Source organism: Rhinichthys klamathensis, unplaced genomic scaffold (assembly GCF_029890125.1).
Source record: "Rhinichthys klamathensis goyatoka isolate OS25496 unplaced genomic scaffold, OSU_Roscu_1.1 h1tg000035l_1, whole genome shotgun sequence".
NCBI classification, from domain to species: Eukaryota; Metazoa; Chordata; class Actinopteri; order Cypriniformes; family Leuciscidae; genus Rhinichthys; species Rhinichthys klamathensis.
This window is the reverse complement of record NW_026606583.1, coordinates 5378504-5402841: the sequence shown is the minus strand read 5'-3', so window position 1 is coordinate 5402841 and position 24338 is coordinate 5378504. Positions and strand designations below refer to the sequence as shown.

The following is a 24338-nucleotide window of genomic DNA, read 5'->3' as shown; positions in this document are numbered from 1 at the left end:
TAGATTTAGGTACACTACAAGTGTACATTCAAATGCATTTTCTTTACACAAGGGTAGCACAAAAAATCGATATAAACGAATTAGGCTTCCCGAACACTCCAGCCTTCTGCAATTGGTTTAGCAAATGTTACTTGATAAACAGTGACAGTGTTTGCACATTTGTGACAGCTCTTTAGAAGTACCTAGTTGCTCCTGATTATTAAAATAAAATAAAATGGACACATCTGTGTATTCACAAAAAACAAATAACCAGTACAAGATAATGATCAGTGAGGTGGTGTACTACCAAAACATGACAGAAAAAACAAACTGTAAGATTTAAGATTTTAAAAAAAGAAAGAAATCTACTAGATCATAATTATTGTAGCATAATGGCTATTCTACAAAGCATGACACTAATGTGGTACAATCTGAGAATAAAGTAAAAATAGTGTTTTACCTGTGGGCGCCGTTCCTCCAGCTTAATAATGGTCAGGATATGCGGGAAACAGAGAGAAAAACATAAAAGACAAAAATTAGAGAACTGTACCGCATAATATCTGGCAATTTCAGCTGCAGGGATGAATGAATGAATGAATGAGGTATTTATATAGCACATTTCCTATGTACTACTTTACACCCAAAGCGCTTTACAATCATATCAGGGGTTTCTCCACAACCACCACCAGTGTGCAGCATCCACCTGGACCACTGCTCACCACACACCAGCTATAGGTGGAGAGGAGAGAGAGTGATCGAGCCAATTCAGTGAATGTGGACTGATAAGGGCCAATGGAGAGAATGTGGCCAGGACACCGGGGTTACACCCCTCCTCGTTTACGAGAAGTGCCATGGGATTTTTAGGCATTGTTTTCACCTGGTATTATGATGCGTTTTGGTCAATCGGACCACAAGTAGACGAGGGAGACACATACCCGTTTACATCTGGTGTTTTAATCCGTCTCTTTTGTTTACTTTCAACCACTTCTATCCTGATGTCTTCGAGGGGAAGGTCTATGGGTGGGTACATGTATGGTTTTTATCAGATCTTTTGATCTAATGGTCAAATAAGCTCTGTAATTTACATATGAACGTGCCCGAGGACGACGGAAAAAAATACGGAGAGCATCAGCTTTTGTTTCTGCACTGACAGCCGCAAGACCAGCCGAACGCTGTGAGTGTGTGTTAGAAATCAGGAATGGTGAGAGAACATTGTGCTTGGTAGTACGTTTTTCATCTTCAAACCAAACTTGGGTCTCCAGCCGACAAAGTTTAAGTCCCGTCTGGCTAGAGCGCTTCCCATAATGTTTACGCATTAGGTCGGTAGATGGTCTTTTGTGGCTGTTCGAACACATTTGATCACATGAGCATCTACACTACAAAAGCAATCTTAACTACCTCTGGAAGTGGTTGAAAGTGGACAAGCTCAAAACTTTTTATACCCTGTTTACACATGCATTTAGCGTCGTCCACTTGTGATCCGATCGACCGAAACGCATCTTAATACCAGGTGTAAACAGGGCCTTAATGACCACAGAGTCAACTACGTTCAACCCGGTTTAACGTCTCATCCGATGGATGGCAAGGCAAACACTATTACCTAGCATGAAAGCACACCATCAAATTATACAAATTATACACAAAAGCAACAAATACTTGCAATTTAAAGCATTGTGACCAGTGAAAAAAAGAGCTTTAGCTAAAATCCTATTTGGCACAAGGCATTAATTCCAGACTTGGCAAAACATCACACCTAGCGTGTCAAAGACAGCTGAGCGGAGGTCTCTGTGACTAATCACATGGGAAATAAACTGAAAACAGGACTGGAGTCTCCCTTGAGTTTATTTTGATTTAAAAGCCTGGAACCTCTCAGCATGCCCCTGCAGTGGTATCAAAATTAATATACGTGTCCTCACTGACATACATATTATCTTACACTTTTAAAATCACCCCATTGTAAACGCAACATAAAAAGCATTTTCAAAGCAAGAAAAGGCGAGAGGTCCTGTTACCAGTATGCCAAATTTAAACAGAAGCCAAATGCAAACCAGCAGGCTTAAAATATGACAAAACACTAGAAAATTAGAAACATTAGGTTGCAAGGCATAAAAGCATCCACAAAAAAGAAGGCACAAAAGGGCATTCGGGCAAAGCATTTCAATCAAAAGAGCCAGCAGTGTTTGGAGCAGAAGTTCCATACCGCTCGCCACTTCCACAACAGGCAGGGGCTGATCTTCATTCTCTTCTGCTCTTGAATCCTGCGGGCCCTCTATAAAACATCATTTCAACAGCTTTACACACCAAGCTACCAAAGGAAGTCCAGGTTTTCATGTGAAAGTGAAGCAGCTGTTAACATCACAAACGCAAGCCAGAAATGAAAGGTTTAGCTCCACAGCTCAGCTACAGTGAGACTTTAATTGAGTTCTGAAGTGCTCTGCTGAAAGCAAATAACTGGTTGATTAACATGAACTATGACACACAACATAAATTATAAAGGAGAAAAGACAGTTTTAACATTTTTACTGTGTTCCAAATCAGAGGCTGCATCCTTAAAAGGCCGAATGCATCACAGCGGCGCAACAAAAGCTGTCCCAGTTCAAAGGCTCCTTCAAATACGACCTACAAGCGCATTCTTCTTTCCCTAGGCCGTAAAGGAGAGAACGAGTGGATCCTTCGCAGCCAATCCCAAGATTCATTGCGCGCTGGTGAGTTTTTTTTTTATATTTAAAGGTATAGCGGAGGATTTTCTTTTTCCGGGTGGGTAGTCTATACTATTGGTCCACCTAAGTGTCAATCATTCTGGTGATATGTTTACGTAAGGCGGTCGTACGTGCTCGTCCCTATGTAGTTTTCGCTTTCTGCGCATGCACACTTTCAGGTGTATTATGTGTGATGAGTTACGGTTTCAGCCATTCCTTTGAAAATGGCTGAGGGTTGAAAGAGAAAAAATGTATACGACGTGTATGATAAGAAGAGAAAGGCCGCAGGATAGAGAAACAAGACCAGAGTGATTTTGGGTGAATATTTCACGCGCTGGCGTGCGCTAAAAGCACAGGTTGGGCTTCCCACTGATGCCGCAGTCGCGAAGATTCTACTAGACAGGTAAAGTTTGTCATGCTATTTGGAGAAATCCATTTAAAATCACTGCTAGTAAAAGTTAATGTAAGCTATCATGCTCTCTCGTGCACACGTTTAATAGGCGTTCCCTCTCGGGAGCAAATAGTGTTGCGCATGTGCATTTTTAAAAAAAATTGGAGAGGGTGGGTCTTCTCTAAAATTCGGAAAGATCCTCCGCTATACCTTTAAATAAAAGATTTGGTTTTTAGCTTACTGGAATATCTAAAGATACAGGTGTTTAAAAAAAGCAAACATATTAAAGCGGTTCAAATGTTGACATATCTTACCAAGATGCGATTTTATAGATAATTTATACTCTTTATTATGTACATAAATTGAGCAGCTTCTGTATATTTAACAAGGTAAAGTTAGTAAGAGGCATTTCATTACATCAATAAAAGTAAATAAATAAAAAAGGGCAAACTGAAAGAGAAAAGGGGGACAAACATTTCAAAGCATCTTTATTAGAAGTGCAGCCATGCATACCACATTGCTTCTCCTCAGAAGAGGAGGTTCCTTCAGCCTTACTGAGCTCAACATCCACCTTTTCTTCTGAAAACTCCTCTGTGAGAGAATTTCGGTTAAAAAACACAAATAACATTAGAGTTGTTTGGGACAATCTATATTTATAGACATGTTTAACATATATATATATACTATATATAGCAAAGAATAATTCAGTTCTTCAAAGGTAAGAAATTAAAGTCAAACATCACACATCCTGAATCACACTGTACTGTGACCTCAGCGCAACCTTAACATAGCAACTGGATCCCTGAACTTAGCTAAGAGAATGAATTCAACAATGTATGTTGTAAGGACACGTGTAAAGTTTAAAAGACACACTAATTTTACTGTCAAATTAAATATAAGGACAGAAACAGATGGCAGCTGAATGTACTGGCAAACCATAAAAGCAACAATCTGCAGTGTTGGAAAGTAACTGCTTCATTGAACTAACAAGAAACGAACATTGTGCAAAAGATCTAAAAGGAATTTAGTCAATATTTTACATCGTTTTTAAAAACTTTGGCACTCAAACAGTATAAATGCTAAATCTTTGAAGAGAGATGGAGAGTGCATTAGACACTGAGGCACATGCCCTTCCTCAACACTCAGCTTTACTGAACTTTACTGTTTGAATCCATTGCGTTTTTGTTCTTGTAATCATACTATTATTGCTTTTTTTCCCAGTATATAAAATGCATACACCATATGGGACAAGACTGGTGAAAACATTGGTTTGAGCATTCATGACATTCGGAAACATGACAATTTTCCTATTATTAACCATGCATTTATTTTAAATAAATGTGTAACACTGTATTTTACAGTATATGTACTTACAGTGTACTTACCTACTTAGGAATAAAAGGTACCAAGTTATTGCCCAGTTTTTGTAACTTTTATTACTTTTATATTATATTATACTATTTGGTAACTATTATATTACTATAATAAGTACATAGTATGTACATGCGGAACAGGACTGTAAAATAAAGTGCTACCGAAGTTATGTTATTTATTTGTAAATAACCATTTTCATGCTATGTGTGAACAAAACATTAGATTATCATTATAAGCACGTATAATGATCCGTGGTTAATCCACACTGTTTAGATTAAGGTTAAGGTTCAAATGAGTTTTTGTGATCCGCTGTTGTTGTAATGTTTGTGCAAGTCAATAAAGAGACATTGTGCAGTGCGCTCTCTTTTGCTCTTGTACCATTTCTTAAAGAGCTAGTGCAATAAACAGAACATAACATTTGTGCAGTTTGGTATGTGAACATGCACTAGATGGACATCTTTGACCATTCCACTGAGTCTCGCTGTTTTTGTCAGCATCTCGCACATGAGCAGCGTGTTTATGCGTCTCGAGACTCTCTCTTCTTTTCCATTCATCAGTGCTGTGGCTCTACAGAGGATACTATTGTGCGGCACCTTGTGCTCTCAAATGCAAAAGTGTGTTGCTCTGCCCCTAACGCCTGTTACTCGGAAGTCCAAAAATGTAAGCAAATAGTGAAACTGAAGCACTTCTCTTCCAGGCAGATGAAAATGGCTCAGCATTTAAAGATCATTTCTGATGATTGACATCGCAGAGTTTATCAATATATTTTGGTGCTAAATGGTATCTAAACAGTAAAACGTTTTTGCTTGTGTGTACAGTAGATATGATGTATTAAGCAGAAACGTCAATTCAGTTTTACGAGTGTGTTTTACAGCCTCAGTCAGTTTGTGTGATTGACAACCGCATTTACTTACAGGTGCGAGTCTCAAAATGTCCCGTTCACACAGTAAATTACAGTAGCGTCTCGAATACTGTCTGCATGACCATGCAACGAGAGTCAATCCCGTATTCTCTTACCAGTAAGCATAACAACAGTGACCAAAGTAATAACAAAGATGGCGCCATTCATAAAACTGAGAAGTCTTATCACTTTAAATAATCAAACTGTGTGTGAACGTGACCGTATTAAGGACTCAGATATACCGACAACCGTATTGTGCTGCTGTGTGGCCACATTTTACATGTGTGAAAGTGGCTAATGTTTAATACTGTGCTTCTACAGTCACTAATGTACTAGCTTTACTATCTATATAACATACTCACTCTCTGCTGTGCCATTGCAGTATGTGCCATTTATTTGTGGAAGATTCTCTGAGTAATGTTTCCTCCTTGAGTGGGCCATTACAGAAGGAGCAAACGGGGAGAAAGTGTGCACTAGTGAAGGCTGTAAACTAGGGAAATATAAACTACGCACTAAAGAATGCAGGGGGTCGCAGAGGAAAAAAAGAGAGAGTGTTATGGTCCCATTTAGGGTTTGTGAATACATTCAATACAACAGAAGACTCTGCTGCAAGCTGGCACCTTTACAAAAGTCTGTCAGTCAATACAACGACTGTGTTTGTCCTTCCCCTCCTTACACATGCTTGGAGTTCAATGATTGGCAGTGGCTTTAAACAAGCAACTACGTTTATAAAAAAAGAGAGAGAAAAGCCGGATTTTCCCAGGCAGCATCATTTATTTGAACGATTTCTGTCCCTCCAATAAAAAGTCTATTCTACGCTTCAAAATGTTCATATTGAGATTGATATTTATTTTATGATCTCTTCACGAACCGCCAGAGTTTGGGGTGAATAGACTTTCAATGGGGCGACAGAAATTCTCAGATTTCATTAAAAATATCTATTTGTTTCAAAATAAAACGAAAGTCTTATGGGTTTGGAACGACGTGAGAGCGAGTACCTCATGACACTATAGCTTTATGAATGTAGAATCTAGTCGACTAGTTCAGATTACACTATACGCTAGAACGACTGTGGCAATCACATTGAAGAACGCCAGCTGGGCGAAGTTTCATTGGTTTAATTCAGTTACTGACAACTGTTCATACTTTTGGTAGAACAGTGAATGAGGGGATTTCAAACTTGCTTAACATCCATCGATTGTTTCTTTACATGCCTTCATTTATACACTGTCTCCTTACATTTTCTGTAACCCAACTGAGAACCAATTTCATTACTGTGTGCTTTTCAAAAAGCCTCAATGGTCTGTAAACAAAAACACAAAAGCACACACACATGCAGAAGAAAGCAGGTTGTGTGAAGGCGTTGAATTAGTACCAGCGAGCATCCTGAGAAGAGCGTGACCCACATGCATGGATTACAGTGCGACGCAGCTGCAAAGCCTGGATTGAGGGCCCAGTCAAGCATAGCCTTGTGGTTTATGTAAAGGAATTAATACACAAGGCTGTATCAAAGAGTTGCAGCCAATGCGGCCACATTCATAATCTGAAACAACACTAAAATATGTGTTAAGATCATACGCCCTGCAATGCCTTTGATCGTTAAATCTCCCTCATTTGATACGTTTATTTGCTCATGACAGGAGGAAACATGTTAGCGGTCATGCTAATTGATATTCGGTGGGATAACACATCAGCATGCATGCAGTATCACGGTGAATTCATGTGCTAATGAAATCATTAATATAATCTCATTATTTAGTAGGAACGTGCAAATCTTTCTCTGGTGTATTCTACAGAACCATACTGCCTGATTATATCTTTCCCTGGCAGCCAAGAAATATTTGATTATGTCTGTCATAACATTTGCCCATGTAATATTTAATAGTGTGCACTACATATTAAGAGATATTATTTATGAATGACAGTAATTATATCTTCATCCTTATTGGCTGTGGAGGAAAGAAAGTGTCTTTTATACAGTCTAAAAACAAATATTTAGGCTCAACAAAACAACAACAACAACAACAGTGTGGATCAATCTTTTTGAGTTATGATAACGTCTAATAAAATTATGTTCAAACAACAACTACAGTAGTCAACATTTGAAGTCCTAAGACAAGACCGGTATTGTTCAAAATTTATGTTTGAATTCTTTGATGAAAGGTTTTGATCCACTTCAAATGTTGACTACTGTACATTGAGTTAGAGAAATTTGCAGCATAAACCATTTTTTGAAGCTGGTTACGTAAAAAACTAAGACGTTCCAACTAATTTCAGCACAATCGAGTGGTGGTCCTCAAACCAATTATTCTTATCTATTTCAAATCAGAATAACAGCAAATGTATATGTTAAATATTACTTGTCACAGGCATTAGTGCAGCCATTGCTCATAAGGCCAGTGTAGCTTTAATATAACATTAACTCTTTTAAATGTCAAACATAACAGCAGTAAACACTAACAGGTCTTTCTTTTTACTAAAAAAACACATAAAATAAATAACACTCAACTTCAACATTAATTCTTCTTCTCAATTCCTATGCAAAGTATGCTGGGAACTAGAAATGTCCAATTCTCAACGTTATCAAGACAGTTTCATTAAGTTAATATTTCCTTTAGAAAAAGAACACAGAAATGTCAGTTAAAAGCTGTAACTTTTGGCGCTCTAGCGGTTAATAAACCGAACTGCATGTCTCTTGAGGAAGAACATTGTAGCCGGAGCTCTGTCTATGACGAGTCACACAGGTACTGGGTTACTCCACAGCGGTACGACCCGAACCAGTCTAAAATAGTCCCAATATAAACACTTATTATAGGTGTACCATAATGATAAAACACGGTTTGGAAAATGGATTCATGATGGATTCACTCATTATAAATTTATTTTTTAATTTTGAACACAAAAAAGTTACAGACTGCAGCTTTAAATTACACACAATATAACATTGATGTAATATAAAATTGAATATTATGTCAACATAACCAGGTCCCCTGAATTTCTTTTTAGACTGTAGATCATATTCCACACCAGTACGTCCTTCAAGAACAATTAAACTTGTCCTTTAACTATATTTGAATGTGTCATGATAACATACACACCCTGTTCACACTGCAGAGCTTGTTTAATAGTTCTGACTAATAAGGTAATCGGTATGTATTTATTTTGACTGGCTTTGACACAATGAACCTGTTTTCCCACAGAAGCAAACTCACCTTTCATTGGACAATCCCCTGGTCTCACAAGCCCCACTGCAATTCCATTCTCCTTATGGAACTGGTTGCCATGGTGATGATCATTGATGGTCATTCCAGAAAGGGAGGTTGCCATAGTATCGCCAGAGTTGTAGTGAGCTGTGTGGCTATTGGGCGAGGAGCTCAAGAAATCGTGCTGCTGGTCCATAGCAAGTCCAAATGCGGATACTGGGTGGAGAGGGAGGGTGGGGGAGAAAGGTAAGGGAGAAAGGATAGAGTAAGAAGGGTATAAAAAGCAGAAAGGGAAAAAAATAATAATAAGTTAGTGGTTGTACACGAGAAAAGCAGTTAAAAATGCTTTTGCCAGTTACTGATTGTTTTGCTCTGATTCCTTGCGGCAAAAATGGGGTTTCAGTGCTGACAGAAGAAAAAAAAAATGCTTCAAATCCACAATCCATTAGCAGAAAACCTCCAAAACAACTCTCAGTTCAATGAGTCAACAGTAGTGGCGTCCTCCACTAACTTTTCCAAGGACAACGAGGGTTGAATCAATAACCAATCGTCAGGATTGGCTTCACACAGGGCTGTCACGAGCTCAATGTAAACAGAGCCAGAGTGCCGGTGCAAACCTGGATATTTATACTGCCAAACACGCAGGACTAGCTTAAGGTTACTGCCATGTGGCTTAAAATAGTGCAGTCAAGCCAATGTGTCCCCATGCACCTCCTGCAAGCCTTTCTGAAGCCACTTTATTTAAACCATTGTAACACACAACATAACATAGTGCACTTGCAAAAGTTCTCATTTGCCAGGTAAAAAAATCACGCCTTACATAATGACACGATGTAATTAACAATCGCAATGTGAAATGATAGAAAACAGCCCTTTTTGCCACTGAAGGCAAATGTTGTTTCTACACGAGACAATCCGGCTCCAAAGCATTGAGGTGTTAAAGGTGTTAATTATTTTGTAATACTATAGTCACTAATACTGAAAGTCCCACTGATTAGTGATGCATATTCAGTTAGCTACCCAGCCCAAAGAAGATTATACATGTTGAAAATTTAACAGCCGTCCTGATGTACAATTCAACCAAAGCATTACACAGTGCCCAGCCCAGCAGACATCCTGACAGCTCATTCTGAAGTGTACGCTTGTAGCACTTACAAACAGCATTTTTATTTTTTAGTGCAATAATGGGAAGGTAATGACTTTTCAACATAATATAATTATATACACTGCCCGGCCAAAAACAACAACAAAAAAGTCACTGTTTGGATTTAAACAACCTTGGCTATATTCCAAGATGACAATGTCAAGATTCATCAGGCTCAAACTGTGAAAGAATGGCTGGGAAGGAGCATGAATGGCATGTATTGGCTCCTCTGAGTCCAGAACTTAAACTCACTGAAAGTCTTGATGTGCTGGAGGAGACTTTACAGACGGATGGACTCAAAAATGTATGGATCTCTTGTGTGAAAATGATTCTTCATGCTCCCTATGTACATTTAAAAGAGACTATATACTATATATTATAAATGAGACTATATACAGTAGGTTCCAAAGTCTGCGACCACTGCTTAAAAACTTCACTTTTACATTTACAGCACGACCACACTACATGTCAGAGCACTGCCCACGAGGCCATCGGCTTCGACTCCTTTACATGTTTATGTTTCTTGTAAAGTCGCAGAAAAAACTTTCATGCATTGCTTCGTTTTATCATTTGAGAAAGAGAGTTAAAAATGTTGAACAGTGATAGCAAACACATTTACTGGAGTGATGAGGAGCATATTATAGTAGAGAAAAGAGAAATCAAGAAATGCGCCTAAGGGGTTGTTTACACGCCACCGCTTTTAACTAAAAACTGAAAACCTTTTCTGCGTTTTGGCCCTTCATTTACACGACAACAGTTTTGGCGGCCTGAAACCATAAGCTTTTGAAATCGAGTTTCTAAGTGCAAGTTTATGAAAATGATACCGTTATCGTCGTCTCCATGTAAACAACAAAGATGCAAATTTGCGTATTACGTGTTCAGTCGTGTTTCTTTACAACGTGACATCGCCAAACTGCTGGCCTGGCATGATCATGCAGCGTTTTTAGTCGTTTTCGCTGATCGTTGTCAAATGGGGATTGCATTGACAACGTAGTTGTAGATCGTTGTTGTGTAAACGTACCTTAAGACTGCTGTAGAGCATTAACAGCACCATTACCGCCATAGCAAGCAGTGTGACTGTACAACACACAGCTGTTGGTGTATCCCATTAGCATTTATTGAATACTTTCCCTGTTATATCAACAAATTGCACTTCTCTTTGATCTTATGAGTTTTCCTGCCATGCTTACTCTACTAAAATCCACAGTTCACAACAAAATCCTGTCTGGAATCTCCATGGCACTGCATTGGGCAGTGGGAAAAATCTCACCTGTTTTATGCGCATCTGGCACACAAACCGTCTGGAACACAGTGTTTGCACAAGGATTCAGGAACTTTGCTCTCTCTTACCTTTCCTCAAAGCTTTTTGTACACTGGGAATGTGATGACTGCTCAACATTTATTACCGTTTACATAATATATATCATCAAATGGAACAAATGAATTCTGCAGTATAACAAAAAAAGCAGTCCTTTGCACTTTTCTAATTCATATACAGTATATTATTTTCAATTACAAATTAAATTATGATCATCACACTTGTAGTAAAAAAAATTTTTTCTTTTTTTTTTTTCAGAATGTGAATGTATTTAGTATGTCACGGTTTCACATTAATTACAGAAAAAAATCATGATCATGTCATCCCAAGACCATCTGTCACATTGATCATGCAAACTTCTTTGTACAAATTTACTTTGATTAGTGACCTAAAGAGTGCAGGATCTGAATCTGTTTATTATTTATAACTTTCCAAATAAAATTTGAATCCTTGAATTTCAATGGGGTTGTACATATCCAATGACCTTTCCACAGTATGAGCTGAAAGATCTTTTAAACATGTCCTGACTCCACTTAGTGAAAAATGTATGTGCACCATAACGCCACATGCCTCCAAGGGCAGTTGAAGAGCCCGTCTAACCAGGCACTAACATCTGTTGGTTTTTGTGTAGCGGTGCCTTGTTGTGAGTGTTAAAGCATAAAAAAACATGCAAAGTTGGCTCTCTAATGAGTGTGTGTGTGTGTGTGTGTGTGTGTGTGTGTGTGTGTGTGTGTGTGTGTGTGTGTGTGTGTGTGTGTGTGTGTGTGTGTGTGTGTGTGTGTGTGTGTGTGTGTGTTCAAAGAATGAGAATGATGAACTTGGCATGCTCATGGCCGTTCTGCAAACCGACCTAAAAGCGGTATTGCAAGGGTGGGTGCGACTACAGAACGCACAAGATCAACATAGATGTTTACACAGCACCTGGGATACTATGCAAAGACATTCACCACAGGGTACACATATAAAACCATCAAAAGTGTCAGTAACTGAACAAAGACATTCAGTTTGGATTCCTGCATTCAAAGGCGAGGTGAGGGTTAACACGGGTATTTGCCTGGACACAAGATCAGATCGCAGAGGTCTTTCCTTCTTTATAGACCTTATTCAGAGCAGCGCCATGACAGGTATGAAAGCGAGGCTGATTGCAAAAACAAAAGTCTCACCATTAAAAGCCACGAGTGCATGTCCCAAGCACACAATTATAATGATGTTCTCATTATAATTGTGTGTAGCCTATATGACAGACTTGCGCTGCACATGTTGCACTTTACTGTATTTTCCTTTTTGAAGTGATTTCAATCATATTTCAAGCCATTCAAAACCATCATAGTGAACAGTGCGCATCTGAAGGGTCTCAGCTGAGGAAAATAATCCACTATTTATCGGCTTTAATATATCGGGCAAATTTTTTTATCGAGCCGATAACTATAACATTAAAAAAAAGGAACATGTATCGGCCGATACCGATATGGGGGCCGATATAACGCGCATCCCTAGTTAGTATGTTAATCATATAGGCCTGGTCTGACATAAAATCAACAAAATTGATTTACTTATTTTGATAATGCATTGCTGCTTTCTCCAATACACAAATGATAAGCATGACACTGAAGCTGAAGTTTAAACTAGTGTACTGAGATGATTCAGACTGCAAACTAGACTGTATGCTACAAATAGATTCAATCCCGTGAGACTGATCGTTCAAATAGACGTGGGAGCATTTGATTCTTCCAATGGAGTGTCAAGACGTCTTATGAAACAAAGCTCCCACTGTTACACTGAAAGGATGTCAACAAACTTCTGGATTGTTTTTATGCTGTTCTGTTCTTGCCAGTGTCGTGTTTGTAGTTTTGTGGGACATTTCAATAGCCGTGCTTAAAATTTCGCTTCTAACACCAAGAAATCTAGAAAACATTACAAATTGTAATGTAAAGACAACAACAAAAATGTCATGTAAAAACTATGCTTCTATTCTTGCAGATTGCAAAAACATACACACTGAGGCAAGGACACAAACATGTTGTAATTGTCCTTTTATCTAAGGAATTTAATAACTATGGGATTTAAATGGATTTGAGGGGATAAAGAAAAAGAAAGAATAACAGTTAAAGAACAAGAATAAGAATTTTCTGTAAATGAATCAATTTTAATTCATATTTTGATTTTAGAATATTATGCACACGTTCAATCTTATTCATATGCCTAATGTGTTCAAAATGCAAAACAGCAAAATATTTCTTGTCCTGCCACATTCAATAAGATTTCTATCGTAAAACAATTGTCAAATATTAAATGTTAACTACTTACATCTTACCATGCACTCTTTCACAGTTAAAAACTGAAGCACTCAGTATGTGTAAACAGTAAAGCACAACTTCTTTGATTTGATTGGCCATCTCAATTATTTTGACACTGACAAGTGCTATTAAGGCCAATTCACACCAAGAATGATAACAATATTAGCGTCCACACAAGCGGACTATATCGTTCTGGGCTTAAAGCAACACTAAGTAAGATTTTTTTACCTTAATGTTTCCAAAATCGTTTCAGTGGTTCATTAAGTCGTAACAGGGTGAAAGGCACTTCTGGATTTCTCTTTGCGGTCCTATATCTGCTATAACCACGCTATGCAAGATTGCCAGATCAGGTCGCATTTCTGTAGTTCTAATGAGACATACGAAAACTACAAATTTGGCTTGCTTTACGTCAAGCGTTACAATAGTCATTATTTTGTTTTTCTTCGTTTCTGATGTCGCAATTCATTATACTTTCATGAAATCATGCAACATGCTCTACCTTGTCTGTGGACATTGTTCATTCCAAAGCCGGTGCTGGATAAACAACGAGCGTGCGTGCAACAGTAGGCTGCGGTAGGCTAAATAATTACCTGGGCGACCGCAGAGGAAAAGTTACTTGGTGTTGCTTTAAGCCAAAGTAGATCGTAGAACCATTGCCATTTGCCACCAATGGACTCTACACTCAACTTGGCTCATGATGCTTTTGAGAAATGCAGCCCTGTATATTCTAAGCACTCGCTGCAGTTTATGAATGTTTGAGCTCTTTAAAGCTGGATGGATTCTGATTGGCTGTCAATGTTTTAATGTTTTTATCTTTCATCAGCTGGAAGAAATCGTTCTGAAAGTGATTCCAACGATATCATTTCTCTGTGCCGTTATCATTATAGTTGTGTTGAAGACTCTGCTATTCTTTTATATTTAGAGCTACAGATGGTGGTTGTGGCCATTCACTGAAGTCCTGTAGGCTGACAATCTACATAACAAAAAAATCTGTATAGCCTACCAACTCAGCAGGTATTATTTGTTATGTAAGCAGGCAAATCTGTAATCAGTAGATCTGACCATGTCAAAAACTGCTTGGTTGGAATTAGCAATAAATCCATGGATGGCACCAGGAAAAGTCAGACTATCTCCTTAGGGGTTACTGCTTGTTTATCTGGGACCAAACCGAAAATCGCTGCTCTCCACTGGCTCGCACTGAGTTTGTGCTTTAGGATAGCTGAAAGTATGTGATGCTCTCATCATGGTTGACTACCCTTGTATCCATGACCTAAATTTGCTCAGCATCGCTATGAAGCACAGTTACTCCTCTCTCATATTCTCTCACTGCTTTCAATCCCCGCCTCCTTTCGGGCAGGGCCAGTTATGTTCTAATTCAAACACAGTCATAACAGGCGTATCACAAAATGACTCATTTATGAAATCAACCAAATCAAGATTACATAAGACCCTGGAAGTCTAGTATGTAGAACCCAATATTGGATTAGATGACAAGAATACAGACTGTAAATCTGATGCCAGAAAATGTATTCTGACTGATGTGATGACATAAGCAACGTCCATTATCCCGCTAGCATGAGAAATGACTCTTATGATGAGTCACTCCATTTATGAGCAGGGTGGTTCCACTGTACTGTGGTGGAAAGACAAATATTAATTTCAGAAAATTATGCACTTTGTTAAATATATTATTTGCCTATTATTATTGCAGCACATACCAATCAGGTAAACATATATTCATTTTGCCCAAAAAAATAAATATTTATATGCTAACATTGAACATTTTTATATGTAAGGAATAATTGACAATGGCCCCTGGGCCGTTGAATTAGAAAATAATACACAGAGTATTCAACGGACCAATTAAAGTCAATTACTCCTCTTATAATACAGTTACCACACAAAAGCCAAGTAATTTAAAATGAATAAGAAATATTCATATGTAAAACTTTCAATGTAGCTCACAAGATGCTCATGACATGCTGTATAATATGGATCATCAGGTTTTGCATAAACTTGTTCGAGTGCAGCATATGTCATTAAAGCAAACAAACAACCCAAATACTGAATTCTAAAACCTCTATTAATTCTTCAACTCATCAATATACTTTCGATCACATCATTTATAGTGATTTTATTAAATTGCCAAAATAAAGAAACATTTTTATTAATGGTCTCAAACTTTTGTACCCCACTTTACATGTGTTTCAGATCATGACTAACAGCATTCCAGAACAGTCATGCATAAGTTCTCGGGGCAAAGGACCATGTGGATGCATGTAGACGTGGAATTTTGGAATTCTGCTCATCACGCTTCTGTCAGAGAGGTAATGGCCTAAGTCTCCGCAGCTGCAAATTCACCTCAAATTACACAAATCACTTGGTCTGTGGCAGAGATCCCAATCACACCCTCCCATGCCAACTCCTCTGAGGAGACTGATGTTGCAGCAAGCTAAACCCCTCTGTCAGTGCCATGCCAATTAAGCACTCATACTGGTCTGAGAGACTTCATATGGCATTATGTCAGAGATTTTATGCTCTTTGTAAGCCTGTCCATATCACTAAACCACAACAGTTTGCTCAGATGTTTCCATGGGGCTTAGTGACCATTAAAAATAATAAGCTCACATGGCAAATGTCTATAAAGCTGGAGCTAAACAATTATCTTCTATCATTTTTTGCAACGACATGTTTACACAAATGGCACAAAACATTAATCAATGTAATGCTTTTTGTTCTTCCCCCAGAAGAAAGATAACAGATCTGTCTAATTATATGTGATTTTGATATATTTGATTCAGCGGCTGCAATGTTTTATGATTCTACATATTCTGTAATGGCTCCTGCAGAAATTCCCCATCAGAAATAGGCTACCCCCTAATTAGTCAATTTAAAAGCTGCTCTTTTTCATACAACAAAGGTGCATAATGCCTGTGGATACACCCTATCTAGGATTCTTTGCAGGGTCTCTAAACCATGAGAGTGGCTCGACTGATTCTATTATGAAATAATTATTGAGATTCAGTCATGACAATTAAAAACGTCAAACAGTAATCGGACACTGGCAATGGCGGTACATTCATGTAATCAATATAAAACTGTAATGAGGGGAAAAGGCGAGGCACCTTAAAACCCTAAACTCAACCCCCATTTTAAATCGGATTACAGTCCACAAGGGATGCAGTTTAACACAGTGATTATATACATGGGTACCGCTAACAAAATGTGCGAAGCGCGCATTGAACATGCAGAATAATGCTGGTTCCTAAATTAACCCATGCATCCATGAATAGACAACGTTCTGTCGTTGACTAAAGGCATTGCATAGCATTATTAGAATAGGATCAGCACCCACAGCGACGATGCGTAACCATGAAATGAAATAAAAGCGAGTCGCCTATAAATTCGACAGAACTCAAGCGTGATATCAGACACAGATACACTGTGATGGCTGAATTCAGACACATGAACACAGTCAGACCAGACGACATGAAGAGCTGGAATCATGGCCGCATCTCTGTTCTGTAGAGATGGAGGGAGGTGGTGCGTTCCAACAAAGCATCCTTCAACAAAAATCGTTTTACAATGTGCTTGAACTTGCATAGGCATAAGCATTGCGTTTTTGGAGCGGAAGAAACAATACAGTATTTATTTTATTTGGAATTATTCGCATTATTCGCATTCTTTGTAGCAGTCCGTAAATATTTGGGAAGAATAAAAATGACACATTGTGCGTAATAGCTCTAGCGATTTGCGTTCAACTGATAATATGAAAATAAAGGTAACGTGCAAGGGGGGGGGGGGGGGGGGGGGGAGGTTTTACACGTCTAAAGGTCTAGTCTTGAACATGAGCACGTTAACATATTGGCATTTGGTGAAAAGTCCCATAAATACCGTTACACGTACGTTCGGTTCAGTCTGAATAATCTTGTTAGTCACTTAACGTATTTTTCTTATGAGACCGGCCATTTTCTCATAATATTTGAGCATATTCTATATTCAGAGCATTAGTTTATTAATACGTAAGCTGCACAGGCCCGATTTAACAACATGACTTGACCAACGACGATTTAAAAATTGCGACAAGGACACGCATGCTGTCTGTTTGATTCAAACCTCCTTCGAATACAGTGCATGAAAACCAGTAGACATACACAAATAAATCGCATTTAAAATCACAAATGTCAGCTTTGGCAGGTTCTGCTTACCTGTGCACGGGTCGCTGTTATTGTCTCTCCAGCTGCAGTCGCTCACTGAGCGCAAGACTAGAGCTCGAGAGCTGCTGTTCCTGTATCAGCCTGACCAAGAGACGAGGCGCTCGAGAGACATCAGAGAACCAACTGCTTTTCTTCCGAATCTTTCACAAGTCTAATATGAAAACTTCTTCATTCGAGGAAAATCAAAGACGCGAGCGTTTAAGTTGTGTGCATCTGTTTACTATAGGATAATGTGCTGATGTATGTGGATGGGACCAGCCTATTTGGACACTTTAAATGTACGAATAAAAACAAATTTAGCTACTCGCCATTTATTTTAAATAAAGATCGATAATTATAATAATAGGTTTATTATAGAGAGTGGATTAGTGTAATGTGGGACACCTAAGATTCAGTGCATTTAGGGGAGGTTAACACTTTTTGTAACGGTCACTTTGTGCTTTTATGCTTATTTGATGTAACTGCGCATGTGCACAGAGTGTCAATAGATTTGACAGGTGAGGAGAAGAGATAGCCTAACCGCTCTACCGACTTTTGTACTCTTTCTTTTATTTCCGACCAGAATTGAATGTTCATTTTCTCACTCAATCCCATGTATGCGGACGAGTGTGACGTAATTTTATTAAACCCGGGGAAAATACGCCATCTCTCGTCTCTCGTGCATCTTTTCCTCCGACACCACATATTGTTTCTCTCTCTCTCTGGCCAACAGCATCTTCAGTCGGTAACAGGACTGAGGAAAATATCAACACATGAAATAAATAAACAGTCATAAAATAATAAATGTCATAGCATGAGATGGCCCAACACAATTTCCTGTCATGTTAAGATGTCTTAATTTAATGGGTACTGAAAAAAATCAGTTTAAAACAATTATATTTTAAAAAAATTTAAAGTTGAAAAGGCACCGATTTCGTGGAATGACCTTACCTATAGCATATAATATGTGATTTTAATTATTTAAAATTATATTTTATTGGCTTTTACTTGGTCTTATATTGATGCATTATGATCTGTAGTAATATTACGTTTTTTAAATTACACATTTATTTGTTGTTAAACCAACTTTAGAACTGATTATTTGTTAGGGACGCAAAAAGCACCGATTTCACGGAATCACCCCTCAACTTTGCGTTACATAGCCTAATGCAGTAATAATGTGGTTCCCAGATAGCAGACCAACACTAAATCAACATTGAATCAATGTTAATGCTTTAGCCTAATCAAAAGATCATTGAATCAATGTTGAAATTTAACATTGATTTTTCATCCGGTTTGCACCCTGAAATAATGTTATTTTAACGATGAAAAATTCATCAAGATGGTCATAAAATCAATCATTTTCAACCTCAACCAAAATGATGATTCTGATGGAATTTCAACATTGAATCAATGTCACCTTGCTATCTGGGTTGGTTGTGCTATAGATCCCTCAAACTTTGAAATACGGTAGCCACATTTGTCTAACTCACTTGGACATGTCTTGACAATTGGTACGTCTGCAAGATGTCTGTTAAAGATCACTTTATCTGGAATGCATCTGCTGTTTATTGACATCTGATAGACGTCTTTAAGATGTCAGTTTTACATACATTCTAAATCATAAACATCTTCATTTTCTAAACGTCTATTTGACATCTGGCAGGAAATGTCCTATAGATGTAAGCGATTACATCTATAGGACATTTCCTGCCAGATGTCAAATAGACATCTGATCTCAAACGTATTTTTTAGAGTGTTTGCTCATCTGCGAAGATGAGCAAACACTCTAAAAAATACGTCTTCCAGATGTAAACACGCAAATCTATCAAATAGACGTCTCTGTGATGGAGGCTATGTGCTATCAGGGTACAATCACAGATTATGTGAGTTAATGATAGATACAAAGAGTTCCATTGTTACAACCTGGGTGAGTTGTAACACTAGCTGGGGATAGATGTCACAATGAGAGGTGATTTGTTGAAGTAGCCTAATATCCACACCATCCATGGGCGTCAGTTTGGTTTGAAATGTGCTGGGGACAGAGACCCATTCGAAAGTGCATTTTCAAAAGTGCTGGGTACAATGACACATTCATTTTTTTTTCTCTTTCGCGCAGGTCATGTTTTGAAAGACGATGTCCTGTAGCTTACTGTAAATAAATAAAAATGTATACAAAGATGTGATGATGTCCGACCAAAAATGTGATGGGTGGGGGGGTTAAATAGTACTTTGGGTTTAATTGGTCGTACAATGAGATCTAATATATGTTTAGTGTCATAGATCAGCCTAATGTATGTACTACAATGGTCGAGTGGCAGAATTTTTTCCAAGCCTGTCGGAGGTTCTCAGTTCTAATCCACACGCCACTCGTATAGTTTTTTTTTTTCCTCATCAAAACCGATAATGTTTATCAGTGGTTGTATATCAAGCAGGGACACTTTGTTTGCATTTTGTTTTGCGATTTCACCGGAACAAATAGAGAATCTCCGCAACGGATTGAAGCGCGCGTCCGAGTGAAGACATTGCGGCGCATGCGCGAGCCACAACAGAACACTATCCGCGGCTCTGATCGCAGAGGCAACGAGCACATGATCACTTGATTAAAAAAGCAACACATTTCAGCGCTAGATCGCCTCTTATTTAACTAACGAACGAAACGAATGCTCTGCTAGTTAACTGGAGATGTTTTACTTGTATTGGTACATCCGAGATGTTTCAAAAGTGGTGGGGACAAAATCGACCCTGGCAAAATGTGGTGGGGACATGTCCCACCCGTCCCCCCGTAAATGACGCCTATGACACCATCTAATTTATGAAAGAACTTTATTGAAGAACAAAGAATAATCACTTTTGAATAAAGTGAAATATTTAAAATGACAAAAAACAAACATATTGTATTTCTTTTAGGACTTTAAACTGTTTTATATCACAAATGTGACATGAATACACACAAACACACTCACGACAGTTGTTTTTGTTCACTTTAATATTGTTAGAGGTAATGTGTCTCTTATCCATTAGGTGGCGACCAAGTGCTTGCTAAGAGTTAAGTTGCAGTGTTCGAAGGATTGAAGCAAGTCTGCCAGTGTTTCTGAGTAGACACATTTTAATCTTAAAATATTTGATGACTCATTGAATACAACTATTTAAAATAAGAAGTGTATTAAAAACATCTCTCAAACTGAAAAAAGTCATTTGTATAATTTAATGTTTTACTCACAATGTAAGATCTGTTATAAGTTTCCCCCAATATCTATCTGTTTGATGTTAAATGTCATTGTTTGCTTTTCTGAAAGTTGAATTTAAAAAAAAAGAGTAGTCACATTTTGTGCTTGTGTGTACAGTCAAAAACTTTAATGTTAATAAAGCTCAGATGGAAATTAAACTGAGTAACTTTATTGACACATCACAACATTCAGACATAGCTATGTTGCTATCCATCTATTTTAATTTAAATTTTATGATATCACATGGATTATTTATGATATCTAAATGGAAATGGCAGGATGCACATAAATTCAAAAACATGTATGTGCTCAAATGAGGCAGAACTTATAGGTAACTTATTACATATTAGGGAACTGTTACAACTATCCCCACAAACAGCCATTACACAGCTAACTACTGTTTTAGCATGTGGGTTTGAGAGAAACAGCAAGCCTATTTTAGGTTATGCAAGCCAATTGTATAATACAATAATTGGCAAAAAAATAATCTTGACAAAAATGTGTACTTTTAAAACTGAAAATCAGTTTTTTGGTCATAAAATATACAATGCTGCTGAAAGTCACATGCCATTTCTCCTGTGAGCTCAAAAATGTGATGGGAGTGCATGCTATTGATGACATCACATAGATCTTTTCTGACTTGTTAAACTGACAGTTGCTGCGTCCCAATTCAGAGGCTGCATCCTTCGAAGGGCGCACTCGAAAGCCGATTGCGTCGGCGCAGTCCCAATTCAAAGGCTCCTTAAAATGCGGCCTCCAAATCCGTCCTTCGTTTCCTGTGAAATGAAGGATAGAAGAGAGAGTGGGGTAAGATGAGCCACTGTAGTTGTATTGTCATGTGAGCATATATTTTGGAACCACCTATCATTTCTGCCAGACTTTAAAAAGGAGAAGCACATGGTGGAGTGGAAGGCACCCCCATTTACTTAAAAAGTAAAAATTTTGTGTAACACATGTAATGGCTGTTTCATCAAAGCTAATTTGTCCAGGTCTAAAATATTTATGATCCATATTGGTGATTTAGCAATGTATAAAACCATTCAAATCATTTAGCTAAATATTAGCCTGAATTGGTAATTGTTTCCTTTTTTTAGTTTATTTGATAAGAACTATGTACAAATACACCAAATCCTTCTAACCAGAAGATGCTTAATCATATACATCTTTCCATCTGTAGTCCCTAATGGCCTAACATGTTTGACATTACAGAAAAACTACCATGCTAAGAGCCTTTTGACTAAAATGTTTATTAGTTTCAGTGACATTTATTCATGCATTCTAATTCAGTTTTTATTTTACTCAACAAACTTTGTTTAGTCTGTTTTTGGAAAGGTTACAACTTTGGTGTTCAATATATTGTTTCAGAAATGTAAACAATTAAAGCTATTGAAATCTCAACTTCATTTGGTTGGTTTTATGTTGTTTAATAGTTTAAGAAAAATAAATATGACTTTGTCAAAGGAAATTTGATTATTGAAGTAGTTTTTAAAAGAGGTAAATTATCTTTACAATTTCACCAGGGTTTGATTCAGACTGAATTATGATCAGTTTACACCCGGATGGTGCAACTTAACCACTGACTTGGATCAACTTACCCCTAACCTGGGGCAAATTGAGCCACAGGAACACTTTTTTATAAGAAGCTATATTTTTTAGAACATTTTGTATTCTGATGCATTTAAAATGATAGGAAACATCCTGAAATTACTTTAGATACTTTCACAATTTTCTCTTAACTTCACATAAGTAAAAAATGGCTCATCTTACCCCACTCTCCCCTACAATCAGTCTGGATCGCCAGTGACCACAGGATATTCTTGAGATAAATTGCCATATTACACTTTTAAATGTAAGGATTGGGTTTCAACTTACTCAAATATCTACTGATAGTATCATTATCACTATCATTATGATCACTATCATTATGTTTTTCATTATGATACAAATGTAAAAATAAATAAAAAAAATCTTTAAAGCAGTTCAATATCTTACTAAGATGCGATTATATAGTTTATACTCTCTATTATATACAGAAATGGACCATGGTGAACATATTTAGACAGTTTGTGAACCCTGTTTTGTTTTCAGATACTTTAATATAACTTTCAAAAAAGTCTTAAACATTACTGTCACTCATCAAAGGCAGCTGTCACAGTTGCAAGCTGACAAGAACAGTCCTCCGTAGGCAGGTCTGTCCCATTTAACAACGCTCAGTCTGACCTTTGCGGACTTTAAAGGTGTGGCCTTTAAAGTTTGAATCCTTCGAAGGATGCAGCCTTTGAATTGGGACAGTGTTACAACCACTGATCTACACTCACCTAAAGGATTATTAGGAACACCATACTAATACTGTGACCCCCTTTTGCCTTCAGAACTGCCTTAATTCTACGTGGCATTGATTCAACAAGGTGAAAGCATTCTTTAGAAATGTTGGCTCATATTGATAGGATAGCATCCTGCAGTTGATGGAGATTTGTGGGATGCACATCCAGGGCACGAAGCTCCCGTTCCACCACATCCCAAAGATGCTCTATTGGGTTGAGATCTGGTGACTGTGGGGTCCATTTTAGTACAGTGAACTCATTGTCATGTTCAAGAAACCAATTTGAAATGATTCGAGCTTTGTGACATGGTGCATTATCCTGCTGGAAGTAGCCATCAGAGGATGGGTACATGGCTAGCCATAAAGGGATGGATACGGTCAGAAACAATGCTCAGGTAGGCCGTGGCATTTAAACGATGCCCAATTGGCACTAAGGGGCCTAAAGTGAGCCAAGAAAACATCCCCCACACCATTACACCACCACCACCAGCCTGCACAGTGGTAACAAGGCATGATGGATCTAGGGCTGGGCGATATGGGCAAAAAAAAATATCACGATAATTTTTTTATATCAGTCGATCTCGATAATTATCACGATAAATGTCAAATCTTTATTTCTTTCAAGTTTAAAGACAGATTTTTGCTCCTAAGTGAAAGTTGTAGAAACCAGAGTGTTAATTGTGGTTTTAAACTACTCACAAATCTGAGGTAACGTTAGAACATTCAAACATTTGTCATTGTTCCTTAACAAAATAAATATCTGAATAGAAAAATATATTTCTTAGTTTCTGCATGTGCTAATGGGGGATATTGTTTCAAGTCTTGTATCTTGTTTCAAGGCACGTATCTTCAGCACAGTTTGCAGTGCAGGCTGCAATATTAATATTAAATTTTTTGTCTCGAAGCGCATATTTAACAGTGAGTTGATAGTAAATCTGCATCCTAACTCAAGCTAATACTACTATGTTAAATTTATGTTCATTAACAAAAACAGTAACATCTGTTAAAAAAATGTAACGACCCCATTTTTATTTGGTAAAATGTATTATTCTGACTGTTTTGAGTTTTATTAAAATTAACCATTGGTCATCCAATATCATGCATTTAGATCATGATAACCACAGATAAAACCAGGCATAGCCTATAACAGCTCACTAGCATGGCAACATTTTACTTTATGGTTTCTATGGTATTTGTAAAAAACGGTAGCCTAAATACATTATTAAATACTGTAATTATATTCCATTAGTCATTTAATACATTCTCTACATTAATAATATCAT

The 24338-nt window shown here is 37.6% G+C and overlaps 1 protein-coding gene across 12 annotated transcripts in view; it reads right to left on the bottom strand.

The window, feature by feature from the left end:
• mapta (microtubule-associated protein tau a) overlaps positions 1-17623 on the bottom strand; it is a 36143-nt gene extending 18520 nt beyond the window's left edge. For 10 of the 12 annotated variants that reach the window (XM_056245990.1, XM_056245993.1, XM_056245995.1 and 7 more), the window contains exons 1-5: positions 17515-17623; positions 8557-8763; positions 3583-3660; positions 2180-2248; positions 440-460 (exon numbers count right to left, since the gene is read on the bottom strand). In XM_056245990.1, coding sequence (XP_056101965.1) covers positions 440-460; positions 2180-2248; positions 3583-3660; positions 8557-8743 — 355 coding nt within the window. In that variant the 5' untranslated portion in view covers positions 8744-8763; positions 17515-17623. The remainder of the gene's footprint in view (positions 1-439; positions 461-2179; positions 2249-3582; positions 3661-8556; positions 8764-17514) is intronic. The other 2 variants (XM_056245992.1, XM_056245998.1) reach the window with 2 other exon arrangements.
• Positions 17624-24338: the final 6715 nt, after the last annotated feature.